At 43.9% G+C, this 14284-nt stretch overlaps 1 protein-coding gene across 2 annotated transcripts in view; it reads left to right on the top strand.

Moving 5' to 3' along the window:
- Positions 1–14191, top strand: part of LOC126106420 (26S proteasome non-ATPase regulatory subunit 10-like) — a 40934-nt gene extending 26743 nt beyond the window's left edge. For both annotated transcript variants that reach the window (XM_049912696.1, XM_049912695.1), the window contains one exon: positions 11195–14191. In XM_049912696.1, coding sequence (XP_049768653.1) covers positions 11224–12162 — 939 coding nt within the window. In that variant the 5' untranslated portion in view covers positions 11195–11223 and the 3' untranslated portion in view covers positions 12163–14191. The remainder of the gene's footprint in view (positions 1–11194) is intronic.
- The last annotated feature ends 93 nt before the right edge of the window (positions 14192–14284 follow it).

Raw genomic sequence — 14284 nt, 5'->3', positions numbered from 1 at the left:
GGGTTTAGTTAATGTGAAGTGCATAATTGTAGAGTCTGAAAAAGACTGGAATCTGGAGTACCGTACATGGTCAGGATTTCTCCAAGTCGAGGGACCCAAAAATACAGTGGGTTTTCTTTTTTTTTAGTTCTTTCTTTTCTGATCTGGTGGGATAGGAGATGAGTGAAGTACAGGAGTTGGTCATCGTGGGTAGCCACACTGGCGAACAGGAGGAAAGTGTTGTTGCTGCAGGTGTTAATGGATGCGTCAGGAGAGGATGAATTAAAACACATTGCTAAAAACTTAGTTCAAATGGCTGTCAGCACTATGGGAGTTAACTTCTGAAGTCAGCAGTCCCCTAGAACTTAGAACTACTTAAACCTAACTAACCTAAGGACATCACACACATCCATGCCCAAGGCAGGATTCGAACCTGCGACCAAGGCAGGATTCGAACCTGCGACCGAAGCGGTGGCACGGTTCCAGACTGTAGCGCCTAGAACCACTCGGTCACTCCGGCAAGCAAAAACTCAGTGAGGCTGATGGAACTGTAAGAGGAAATGTCAGTGTGGAGTTTGTGCGGCTTGAGGAAAGGGAAAACTATAATTCTGAAAGTCTTCCACGCTTTGGGATAGTAACATGTGGTGACAACCGTGTTGAAATGGTGAGTACTCGTAAAAACGAGAGGCGGTGTTCTTTTAGGTGGGCGGTCGTGACCATGGAAAGCGATGCGAATTTTGTCAAGTATTTGGTGTCGTGTGCTGTGATTGGTTTATATAATTCTATTTGTGGTATGACGACCCATCCATTTTTTAGGTCTTTCAAATGTAATAACATGTCTACATCAAATGAGCTCAAGGCTATGTACAATCGTTAAAGGGCATAAATTACACATACTGTTATCATTGTTAACAAATTTACCATGGGCCACACCAAATCGCTTTTTGTGTACACTCTAAACATGAGAACTAAGATATTTGGGGAGAAAACACATTTACAGAATTTCTGAGAACGTTGAAAAATCCAGCAATACAATCATCTGATTAAGAATGGAATGGGAAACTTGTTTATTGTGGTGTGCCACCGTAGTATGTAAGTTATCTACCCAAAAGACAGAGTGTCTTGGATGGTCATAAAAACATGGTATCAATAACTTGATGTATCTGATCTGAAATATCACTTTATAATTGAATACGCTGTAACATATTAACATCACATATGCACAAATCACATTCACAACATTGCTCATTTACAGTCCGAACCAACAGAACAACTTAAAGAATAAATTGCAATGAATCAAGAAAAATGTATGTTCTGGAGTACTTGCCACTTATTACCCATCATTACTTCTATAAACATCTAATACTGTGAAATATGTTACGAAAATGTAAGTCCTGATGTTGATGTATCCATGCAGTTCCATGACTCTTAGAATATTTGGCTAGAAAGGCTAATTGGTTAGCTTTGATAAAACTGGTTACGCAGTATTCGTGGAGATTTACTAAATACTTCGTTCATGTTAAAATACAGGTATTGTAAGTGTAAAAACTGTGTAAGACTTCACGTGATGCTCCCTCGTTTTCATATTAAAGTTTAAGGCAGTTGAATAATATATGCATTATATGCACCCTATTGTAATATGACGTGTCACGCACTCTGTGTCTTCAATAAATGAAAGATTTTCTGAAATAGCTCAACTGTGCAAGTCTATATAAGATTATGTGTATACATATTCTTACATCTTACAAGACTGTATTTCAGTATATTTCGCTATGTATCAGCTTAAGACAAGTTGTGCTCTATGACTTACACAAATTTTCAAGACCCATGAACAGCAACAACAGTATGTTGTTTAACATAAGATAGATATATGGTATGAAAGTGACTCTGCTAACGGGTTAGTGAGAGGGCAAGAGGGGAGGGACAGGGATGCCTTTACCAGCTAGCATATAATATTGGATGGAAATTATCTAAAAATCTCCTATTTCTTAAATGTGTCTGATCATTTAGTAATTCGTTCAGGTGGTTTCTGAGGTGCAGTTCTGTGACCATTTCTCGTCTAAAACTATTAATGGTAACCACTTCTTGCGAGATAGCTAGTTCTTTTCTTTCTGTTCAATTGCTCTTGCAAGTCTTTTGCCACCTCTGATAATAGAATAACAACACCATTGGTAAACTAATGTTCTTGCTTCTTTACCTGATGTTTAAGTCGTTTCCTAAAGTTCTCCCTGGATTCCTTTATTACTTGCTTACACACAGACTGAATAATATGCAAGCCAGGCTATAATCCTGTCTCACTCCCTTCTCGACCACAGATTCCCTTTCATATCCTTCGACTCCTACACTTGCAGTCTGTTTTGTGTACAAATTGTAGATATCCTTCCACTCCCTATATTTTATCCCTGCCATCTTCAGAATTTCAAACAGTGTGTATTCCAGTCAGTACTGTCAACAACTTTCATTGTATCTAACAATGCAATAAACCTAGGTTTGCCTTTCTTCAGACTGTCTTATGAGTTATAGGGTCATTGCAGGCTTCTGCATTTCTCTCGAACAAAACTGATGTTCCCCGATGTCGGCTATAACAGTTTCTCTGTTCTTCTGTAAATTATTCATGTCAGTATTTAGCAAGTGTACTTTGGTATCATTCATACCATTTAGCCCCTACCTTCCTTGGAATTGGAATTATTACATTCATGTAGAAGTCTGGGGGAATTTCCCCTGTCGCATATTGCTGTATTCTCTTTTCCCACTTTTATCTCGTCTTGTTGTCTCTGTAGAGCTGTACCACAGGAAGCAAGGGGAGAATGTTAGTTGGTGGCCATTATCCTCGTTCTATAACACAAATTGCAGACAATTAATAACTGGGTTCATTATTCACAAACAAAGAGCTACTTAACTGTAAGTTTCCGTGTGTTGAGGTGCAAGCACTCTTCTGTATAGTCCACGTAGCCTCAATGCTGTTGAAGTAAAAGTCCGCTATGTTCACTATTAGGTTGCCGTGTGCTGCTTGTCTCTGTGCTGGAGGCGAAGTCTGCAGCTCCGCCTCGGTAACACGCTGGAACTTCACGGCGTATAGGCTCGAACTAACTGGCTAAACAGACAGGCTAAACTGGCCCTCCGGTGCGCTACGGCGATCCTAAATAGCGGTGGCTGAGAGGGCGTTGGCGGTGCGTTTCCAGCGAGTCTTGCCATTGGCCTCTATCGATACTCTCGTAACCTGCATGGTGTGCTGGCGACAGCGTACGCCAACACACATATATTTTGAACACCAAGTGCATTAGTTTCGTAAGTTCCGCTTCGTCAACTTTAGGTGCCTTACATCTTTAACTGCTCCGCCAGTTTCTCCTCGCAGTATCATTTCTACAATCTCATGCTCATCTATTCCCATTTTCCTTTCTGTAATATCAGCTTTATGTTCGATTCCTTTGCATAGCCCTTCTCTACATTCGTTCCACTTTCAGCCTTCCCTTTGCTTAGTACTGGCTTGCCATCAGAAATCCTGATATTCATAACGATATTTCTCTTTTCTTCAAAAGCCTGTTTGATTTTCCTATGAGTAACATCTTTGTCCCACAGTTGTGGTTGTTTCTATAAATTTGCGTTTCTTCTCTAGCCATTCCTGGTTCGCCATTAAGCACTTTCAGTCAATTTCAGTTTGTAGACATCTGTATTTCCATTTTCTTGCTTCATTTGCAGGGTATTTATACTTCCTTCTTTTGTCAAATAAGTTCAATATCTTTGTGTTATCCAATAATTTCTACTAGACCTCGTCTTTTTTTCTATTTGATGCTCTTCTGCCTTCATCATTTCAACACCAAAGCTACGCATCGTATTCTGGTGTATTCCTTTCACTTATCTGACGATACTTAAACCTAATGTTAGCAATTACGTTAAGTTCTGATAGATTGCTTCCCCTTTCATTCCTCTGCAGCAACATATGTCCCCCTACAATTTTTAGTACTTTTCCTTTCCCTACTATGAACTCCATTCTCTAATCCAAACTAAATTTTCATCTTCCTTAAGTATCTGAATAATTACTTTTAACTAGCCACATACTCATTCAGTTTCTTCATCAAGCATATAAACTTATACTACTGTGGTGGGCATTATTTTTGTATCTCTCTTAGCTACGGTAATGTGTACAGTATCATAACTCGCCTTTTCTAATAATAGGAGCATTTATACAATGACTTACCCTCATCACGGATATTTATCACTTTCGAATGACGTTGAAAAGACATGCACCCAGTACTTACTATTAAATTTGTTCTTAGCTGATTCTTTTGTTTTGGCGTCGTTGTCTCTTCTCAGGGGTATAATAATATCCATAGGTTTTACTTGCATGAAGAAGGCGTTCTCTTTCCAGGACAATAAAGTGTGAAATTTCTCTATCAATCAAATAAAAACAGTTTCTTCATCATATATTCTGCATACTTAATTTTCCAGATTACTGATCGCAATAATAATACAACTACCACGTCATGTTATTTTTATCTGCTCACGTGAGCTAAAATTTCCAATGAGTCCGACAAATGAGAATGACAGCTATAGAGATCAAATTTTAAATAGTTTCTGCTTTATTTACTGCTGTTGAAGATTTAACATTATGTTTTAGGCTTGATTACACGACAGTGTGCTGTTCGTCCTAGTTCATCCACACTCCAGATTTGTTATTCGTTATGAGACCTACTCCTGGATTATCCCTATTTGATTTTTCGTTGATGTACAGATCTGACCAGAAGTCCTGTTCTTCTTGCCACTGAACTTTACCAATTCCGTCAGCATATTCCTCTTTATATTCTGCAACCTATCTAGGAAACTAAAATAATATTACATGTCCTGACCTCCAGAATGCCAGTTGTGTTATTCCCAATGATATCATCCTCTTGCTCAACGACAAATTTGATTAAGTTTAGTGGATACGCTTCAACCCTGTCTCACTATGTACTCAGTTGTCGACTCACTTTGATGTACCTTGACGTTATAACAGAAGACAGCTTCTCTTTGTAGTCACCAGTATTTTGACTGTTTCAGTGCCACATATCACGAATTCTTCTTTGTGCCACCCTCTTCATCTTAGAGCAGCACTTGCACTCTAAATCCTCAATTATTTGTTTGGTGTAGTCCAATCTCCATCTTCCCCTACAGCTATTATTCTCTACAACATTGGCCTCGCACTCGGGAGGATGACTGTTCAGATCTGCATCCTGCTTTTGCGTGATTTCCCTAGGTCACTTAAGACAAATGCTGGGATGGTTTCTTTATAGGGACACATCCCATTTCCTTCTCCATCCTTCCTTGATCGGAGTTTGTTCTCTGTCTCAGATGTGCTCATTGTCGATTGTACACTAAATACCAATCCTCCATCCTTTACTTTCTGCAGTTCTCTTTGTAAAACTCTCTCTACACATATCCTTTTTTTTTTCATCCGTCTTCTGACTGGTCTGATGTGGTCCGTCACGAATTTCTCTCCTGCGACAGCCTCTTCACCTAGAGTAGCGCTTGCAACATATGTCCTTAGTTATTTGCTGTATGTATTCCAGTCCCTGTCTTCCTCTACAGTTTTTACCCTCTACAGCTCCCCCCAGTAATCTGGAAGTTATTCCCTGATGTCTTAACAGGTGTCCTTGCATCCTGCCCCGTCTTCTTCTCAGTGTTTTCCATACATTCCTTTCCCTGCCAATTTCCTGAAGAACCTCCTCATTTCTTACCTTATCAGGTCAGCTAATTCTCAACATTCTTGTGTAGCACTACATCTCAAACGCTTTGATTCTCTTCTTTTCCAGTTTTCCCAAAGTCCATGTTTCACTACCACACATTCTTGTGCTTCAAACTACACTCTCAGAAATTTCTTCCTCAAATTAAGGCCTATGTTTGATACTAATAGACTTGCTCCATCCGTCATGGGTTAATTTGCTTCCTAGGTATCAGAATTCATTTACTTCATCTACTTCGTGTTCACCAATCCCGATGTTACATTTCTCGCTGTTCTCATTCTGCTACTTCTCATTACTTTCGCCTTTCTTCGATTTACTGTCCATCCATATTCTGCACTCATTAGGCTGTTCATTCCCTTAAGCATACATTGTAATTCTTCTCACGTTCCACCGAGGACAGCAATCTCATCGTTCATATCCTTTCATCTTGATTTTTAAGTCAATTCTTACATCTTTCTTTTATTTCCATCATTGCTTCTTCGATGTACAGACTGAACAGTAGGGGCGAAAGAAAATATACCACTTGGCTCTTGTACATATTATATAGTAACCCACCTTTCCCTGTATCCTACCCATATTTTTCTAAGAATTTCGAACATCTTGCACCATGTGACTGTCGAAGGCTTTTTCCAGTTCGATAAATCCTATGAGCGTATCTTGAATTTTCTTCAGTCCTGCTTCCATTACCATTCTCAACGTCATAACTGCCTCTCTGGTGTCTTCACATTTCCTAAAACCAAACTGATAGTCATTTAACACATCCTTTATATTCTGTTCAATTCTTCTGTATATTATTCTTGTCAGCAGCTTCAGTGCATGAGCTGTAAAGCTGATTGTTCTGTAGCTCTCACATTTGTCGGCTCTTGCAATCTTAGGAATTGTGTAGATCAAGTTTTTCTGAAAGTCTTATGGTATATCGCCAGTCTCATACCTTCTACGCACCAATCTGAATAATCGTCTTGTTGCCACTTTCACTAAAGGATTTTAGGAATTCTGATGGAATGTTATCTATCCTTACTGCCTTGTTCGATCTTAAGTCTTCCAAAAATATATATGACGGTAGTATCTGTTCCCGAAAGAACAGTTACCGTGGATGACCATGCAGCTTTGCTAGAAATGAAATGATAATTCAATGCTTACATGGCAGACGCTCTATCTACAATCCTGGAAATTGAAATAAGAACACCGTGAATTCATTGTCCCAGGAAGGGGAAACTTTATTGACACATTCCTGGGGTCAGATACATCACATGATCACACTGACAGAACCACAGGCACATAGACACAGGCAACAGAGCATGCACAATGTCGGTACTACTACAGTGTATATCCACCTTTCGCAGCAATGCAGGCTGCTATTCTCCCATGGAGACGATCGTAGAGATGCTGGATGTAGTCCTGTGGAACGGCTTGCCATGCCATTTCCACCTGGCGCCTCAGTTGGACCAGCGTTCATGCTGGACGTGCAGACCGCGTGAGACGACGCTTCATCCAGGCCCAAACATTCTCAATGGGGGACAGATCCGGAGATCTTGCTGACAAGGTAGCTGACTTACACCTTCTAGAGCACGTTGGGTGGCACGGGATACATGCGGACGTGCATTGTCCTGTTGGAACAGCAAGTTCCCTTGCCGGTCTAGGAATGGTAGAACGATGGGTTCGATGACGGTTTGGATGTACCGTGCACTATTCAGTGTCCCCTCGACGATCACCAGTGGTGTACGGCCAGTGTAGGAGATCGCTCCCCACACCATGATGCCGGGTGTTGGCCCTGTGTGCCTCGGTCGTATGCAGTCCTGATTGTGGCGCTCACCTGCACGGCGCCAAACACGCATACGACCATCATTGGCACCGAGGCAGAAGCGACTCTCATCGCTGAAGACGACACGTCTCCATTCGTCCCTCCATTCACGCCTGTCGCGACACCACTGGAGGCGGGCTGTACGATGTTGGGGCGTGAGCGGAAGACGGCCTAACGGTGTGCGGGACCGTAGCCCAGCTTCATGGAGACGGTTGCGAATGGTCCTCGCCGATACCCCAGGAGCAACAGTGTCCCTAATTTGCTGGGAAGTGGCGGTGCGGTCCCCTACGGCACTGCGTAGGATCCGTGCGTCGCTGCGGTCCGGTCCCAGGTCGACGGGCACGTGCACCTTCCGCCGACCACTGGCGACAACATCGATGTACTGTGGAGACCTCACGCCCCACGTGTTGAGCAATTCGGCGGTACGTCCACCCGGCCTCCCGCATGCCCACTATACGCCCTCGCTCAAAGTCCGTCAACTGCACATACGGTTCACGTCCACGCTGTCGCGGCATGCTACCAGTGTTAAAGACTGCGATGGAGCTCCGTATGCCACGGCAAACTGGCTGACACTGACGGCGGCGGTGCACAAATGCTGCGCAGCTAGCGCCATTCGACGGCCAACACCGCGGTTCCTGGTGTGTCCGCTGTGCCGTGCGTGTGATCATTGCTTGTACAGCCCTCTCGCAGTGTCCGGAGCAAGTATGGTGGGTCTGACACACCGGTGTCAATGTGTTCTTTTTTCCATTTCCAGGAGTGTATCTGAGCCACCGTGGGCACCGAGGATAGTGCCTCTGCAGGGACTTATCCCTTGCATGCTCCCCGTGAGATCCATATTCCCAACATGTCCACACCACTACATTCGTAGCGCGCCTAGCAGATGTTTGCCCATCATACTCATTACTCGTGGCAGATTAATCTACCAAGTCCCGTACGAGTTCGGGCATAGCGTGTGCGTTCGCACAAGAAGGTCAATGGCCGGGAAGCCATATTTTAACTATATATGACGGTAGTATCTGTTTCCGAAAGAACAGTTACCGTGGATGACCATGCAGCTTTGCTAGAAATGAAATGATATTTAAATGGACGCCCTAGCTGCAAACAGGCGTTGATGTACTTCATTGGGGACATGTTGAAAATGTGTGCCCTGACTGGGACTCGAACCCGGGATCTCCTGCATCCATGGCAGATGCTCTATCCGTCTGAGCCACCGTGGACACAGAGGATAGTGCGTCTGCAGGGACTTATCCCTTGCATGCACATTTTCAACATGTCCCCAATGAAGTACATCAACGCCTGTTTGCAGTTAGGGTGTCCATTTAATTATCATTTCATTTCTAGTAAAGCTGCATGGTCATCCATGGTAACTGTTCTTTCGGGAACAGATACTACCGTCATATATAGTTAAAATGTGGCTTCCCGGCCATTGACCTTCTTGTGGAACGCACACGCTATGCCCGAACTCGTACGGGACTTGGTAGATTAATCTGCCATGAGCAATGAGTGTGATGGGCCAACATCTATTAGGCGCACTACGAATGTAGTGGTGTGGACATGTTGGGAATGTGGATCTCACGGGGAGCGTGCAAGGGATAAGTCCCTGCAGACGCAATATCCTCTGTGCCCACGGTGGCTCAGATGGATAGAGCGTCTCCCATGTAAGCAGGAGATCCCGGTCGGGGCACACATTTTCAACATGTCCCCAATGAAGCACATCAACGCCTGTTTGCAGCTAGGGTGTCCATTTAATTATCATTTCTTCCAAAACTCTTTTAAATTATGATTCTAATACACGATCACCCCCTCTCTTCTGCATCGATTCCTGTCTTTTCTTCTATCATCAGACAAGGCTTCCTCCTCAGAGAAGCCGCCAATGTACTATTTCCACCTATGCACTTTCTTCTCTCATTTAACATTGGAATTCCCATTACACTCATACCACCCTTGCTTTCAATTTCACCCGAAGGTTGTCTTGACTTTTCCGTATGTTGAGTCAGCCCTTCTGACTATCACATCTTTTTCGATTTCGTCACATTTTTCCTGCAGTCATTTCGCCTTTCCTTCTCTGCACTTCCTGTTTATTTCAGTCCTGAGTGACTTATATTTCTGTATTCCTGAAATTTCCTAAACATTTTTGTACTTCCTTCTTTCACTGATCAACTGATCTCACATAATCCTTTCTTCTACTCCTTCCCCTACAACAGCATTCCAGTCCGCCATGAATATTAGATTTTCATCTACCTTTACGAACTGAATTACCTGTTCAGTGTCCTCATATACTTTCTGTATCTCTTCATTTTTTACTTGTGACGTCAGCATGTATAGCTGAAGTATCGTTGTCAGTGTTAGTTCGCTGTCGATTCTGATGAGAACAATCCTATGGCCGGCCGTTGTGGCCGAGCGGTTCTAGGCGCTTCAGTCTGGAACCGCGCGACCGCTACTGTCGCAGGTTCGAATCCTGCTTCGGGTATGGATGTGTGTGGTAACCTCAGGTTAGTTAGGTTTAAGTAGTTCTAAGTTCTAGGGGTATGATGACCTCAGATGTTAACTCCCATAGTGCTCAGAGCCATTTGAACCAACCTTATTCCAGAACTGTTTGCGGTAACACACTCTCTGCCCTGCCTTCCTATTCATAACGAATCCTACTCCTGTTATATCATTTCCTGCTGCTGTTGATTTTATGCTACATTCATTTGGCCAGATATCCTTGTCTTCTTTCTATTTCACTTCACTGAACTCCACTATATCTAGGCTGAGTCTATTCATTTACCTTTTCACATTTTCTATCTTCCCTACCACTTTCAAATTTCTGAACGATATCTTTTGGTTAGTTATTCAGTCTTCTTTTTATGGTCAACCTCCCGCTGACATGACATCTGAATGAGGGACTATTCTGGAATCTTTTGTCAATGGAGAGATCATCATGACACTTTTTCAGTTACTGCCCGATGCCCTGTGGATACACATGTGTGTCTTAACTGCAGTTGTTTCGACTGTATCATCATTTCGTTGAACATCGCTGATTCTTCCACCTGTAGGAGCAGTTCCCCTCTCCAAAGGCAAGACAGAACCCCGAACCTCTGTCCCAAAAAAAATGGCTCAAATGGCTCTGAGCACTATGGGACTTAACTTCTGAGGTCATCAGTCCCCTAGAACTTAGAACTACTTAAACCTAACTAACCTAAGGACATCACACACATCCATGCCCGAGGCAGGATTCGAACCTGCGACCGTAGCGGTCGCGCGGTTCCAGTCTGTAGCGCCTAGAACTTCTCGGCCACCCTGGCCGCCCCTCTGTCCCGTTTGACAGGGCTGTTGGTAAGATGCTTCTTATGACATAAGTCTTTGGCCACCAAATCACCAAATTTACGTGTTTCTGGGGTTGAAATGGTTCAAATGGCTCTGAGCACTATGGGATTTAACTGCTGTGGTCATCAGTCCCCTAGAACAGAACTACTTAACCCTAACTAACCTAAGGACATCACACACATCCATGCCCGAGGCAGGATTCGAACCTGCTACAATAGCGGTCGCGCGGTTCCAGACTGTAGCGCCTAGAACCGCTCGGCCACTCCGACCGGCGTTAGAACACGAGGCTAAGGACGTTTTTATTACCAATCAAAGACGATTCCTCTAGAGCTCAGGGGAATGATTACAGATAACTACAATGCCAATATTTTTCTGTGTTCTTCAGGGTCGAGTGTCAGAGCTCAGAGCAACAGCATGGGTTCGTGGTTGCACAAAGCAGCAGAGAGCGGGGACGTGATAGACCTGCAGGAATTGCTGGATGCGATGGTGGACGTGAACCACCGAGACGAGTACGGGCAGACTGCTCTCCACAAGGCTGCGGGGAGAGGCCACGAGGAGGCCGTCGCGCAGCTACTGAGGGCTGGTGCTGACCCCAGTCCCCGCGACAACAGGGGCAGGACGCCACTGCACCTGGCAGCCAGGGAGGGTCACGAGCGCGCTCTCGGGTTCCTGCTCAGGGCAGGAGCAGACGTCCGGGCCACTGACAGCTGGGAGAGGACTCCTCTGCACCTGGCTGCGAAGGAAGGGCGCGAGATCGCTGTCATGTGGCTCCTCGTCCTGGGGGCGAACTCTGGCGCCGCAGACAACTGGGGCAGGACGGCCCTGCACCTGGCGGCCAAGGAGGGCCGCGAGACGACGGTTAAGTGCCTCCTCGAGATGGACGCCGACCCCAGCGCCCGCGACAACTGGCACAGGACTCCCCTCCACCTGGCGGCCAAGAACGGGCACGTGGAGTGCGGCAGTCGCCTGCTGGCTGCAGGGGCTAGCCTCAGAGTCAGCGACAACTGGGGGAGGACCCCTCTGCACCTGGCGGCGAGGGAAGGCGCCGACCGGAGCGTCCGGTGGCTGATCCGGTACGGTGCCGTTGTCGACGCGAGGGACGACTGGGAGCGGACGCCACTTCATCTGGCGGTCATAAACAGGAGAGAGGCAGCTGCCGTGTACCTCCTGCGCAGGGGAGCTGATCGTAGATTGCAGGACAGGTGGCAGAGTACACCTGAGGACTTGGCCAACGGCGATGAAACCTTTGCTCTTATGATGGTTGTCGTAGAGGAAAATGATGATATGGATTTTATGGACGGTAGCGAACATGATTTTGATGGGGAAGACCTCACTGACCCTTGTTTCAGTTAGCCATACTAAATGATTATCAGATGCAGGTGTCCCCTCTGTAAGTGCCTGGATGAATTGATTCTCTGGTGAGAAAGAAGCAAAATCGTACTAATCCCAACAGCACTTAGCAATATTACAGCATTCTGATGATCAAAACAAACTCCGTTTGAAAAATGAATTGTATGCTCATCCACACACGATGCAGAAGCACTAATTTAACGTGTTCTGATGGAACATGCCTCCATCATCAATAATATCTACACACAGGAAACTTCATTGCACGGAATGCATGCCGCGCGGGATTAGCCGAGCGGCCTAACGCGCTGCAGTCATGGACTGTGCGGTTGGTCCCAGCGGAGATTCGAGTCCTCCCCCGGGCATGGGTGTGTGTGTTCATCCTTAGGACAATTTAGGTTAAGTAGTGTGCAAGCTTAGGGACTGATGCCCTTAGCAGTTACGTCCTGTAAGATTTCACACACTTTTGAACATTTGAACGTAATTCATCCAGAAATCACCATCCATGCAAAATCATTGCAGTTATGTACATAAAAAAACATAAAAGTCAGTAAAAAGGGCGAAGGTCCTGTGTCGATGGGTTACATTTTAGATATGGTTACCAATCAAGTGACCACAATTTCTTTTTTTGCTTTGTGTTTCTTAATCTGTTTTTCTGCAACCATTGACATAACTACGATGACTTTGCGTGGGTGGGAGACTTCAATTGTATTCCATGCAATAAAAGTGCTTATGTGAGGATATTTCTGGTGATGAACACATGTTCCTTTGAAATGCAATAATTTAGTGCTTCTGCGTCATGTATATCTTCACCTACATTTTATTTTTCAAGTTGACCTCGCAGCTGGTGATGGATCAACTAAGAAATAAATAAATAACTTTCCGCTTATGACTAGTTTAACGCTATGAAAAATGCAGTACAGCTGGTTGTAATGTGCCTGCTATTCCCCATCCCTTATCCTTCCTTGAGTAACACCTTCACTCGAACATCAGTCAGAGACCTCACTAGGCATGCAAATAATCCTAATGTTGTTTGGCTCTCACCACATATCATACATTATATTTTAGTGTCCCTACCATCATTTCATTAAGAAACTGCATGGGGTAATAGCTACCAACATACTAAAATTTCGTAACCCCTCTGAGAACTTCAGACCCAATAATCTGTGGTTTGGCGTTCAATCGCTGGAGTGTTCAGAGCTTACTGGCTGGACAAAATCGGTCACTGTGTATTTAAAAAACTGTAGGTGACCAGAAGACAGAGTAAATATTCGTTAGGAACTACATAAAAGCAATGCGACTACAAAATGACAAATATTCTTTCACTTAAATGCACTCCTTGTCCAATTATGAAAGAACGCTACCTTTACTGCCACACTTACAAATACTAGTACAGTGACCCCCCCACCTCTATCAAAAACTCTGCTATTCAATTCCTTATTACTACATCAACCACTACACCAAAACGCCTTATTTTTCACACATCTCCTCTTGTATATTAAAGACTGAATCTTTCAGTGTCTTATGTTTTTGTTGGTCAGACAGCTGCTCAGTGTCCATATTTGCACTAGCTTAATACTTCTTCCCACGCTTCCTACACTTTCACTCCCACTGAACACATTCAGCAAGTGTCACTTTCTATCTCTTCATCTCCAAATACATTTTCCATTTTCTTCACGAATTGCCAGCTTCTCACTCATACCGTGAAACTACCCTGTGGGCTGTCTCGTAATTGTTAATTACAATCTTCTAGTATTGGATTACCTGTTCTTCTATCTTCAAAACTTTTAAGACACATCCTTCGGAGACAAACTGGTCAATCTCAACCACAATCGCCTCAGTATATAAAAGCCCTAAGTAAGTTATTGGTTTGCTTTCATAGACAATATCTGGTGTCCAACAATAAAACTATCTTTTTGTGTGATATTGTTATGTAACTAGCCTGCAAGATGTGCATAATCGGAAATGTTGAGCATTATGTGAAGCTAACTAAAAACAACAACAAAAAATATAATAAAATATATGTAAGTTATAACGACCCTGTGCACTTTTACTCTTTTATTAAAGTCATGTACTTTCAATGGCTCTTATTACGAGCAGTTAGTCGCACCTGCTAAACTTCTTGAGC

Source organism: Schistocerca cancellata, chromosome 10 (genome assembly GCF_023864275.1).
Source record: "Schistocerca cancellata isolate TAMUIC-IGC-003103 chromosome 10, iqSchCanc2.1, whole genome shotgun sequence".
NCBI classification, from domain to species: Eukaryota; Metazoa; Arthropoda; class Insecta; order Orthoptera; family Acrididae; genus Schistocerca; species Schistocerca cancellata.
The sequence above is the reverse complement of the archived record's forward strand: the minus strand, read 5'-3'. Positions and strand labels throughout refer to the sequence as shown.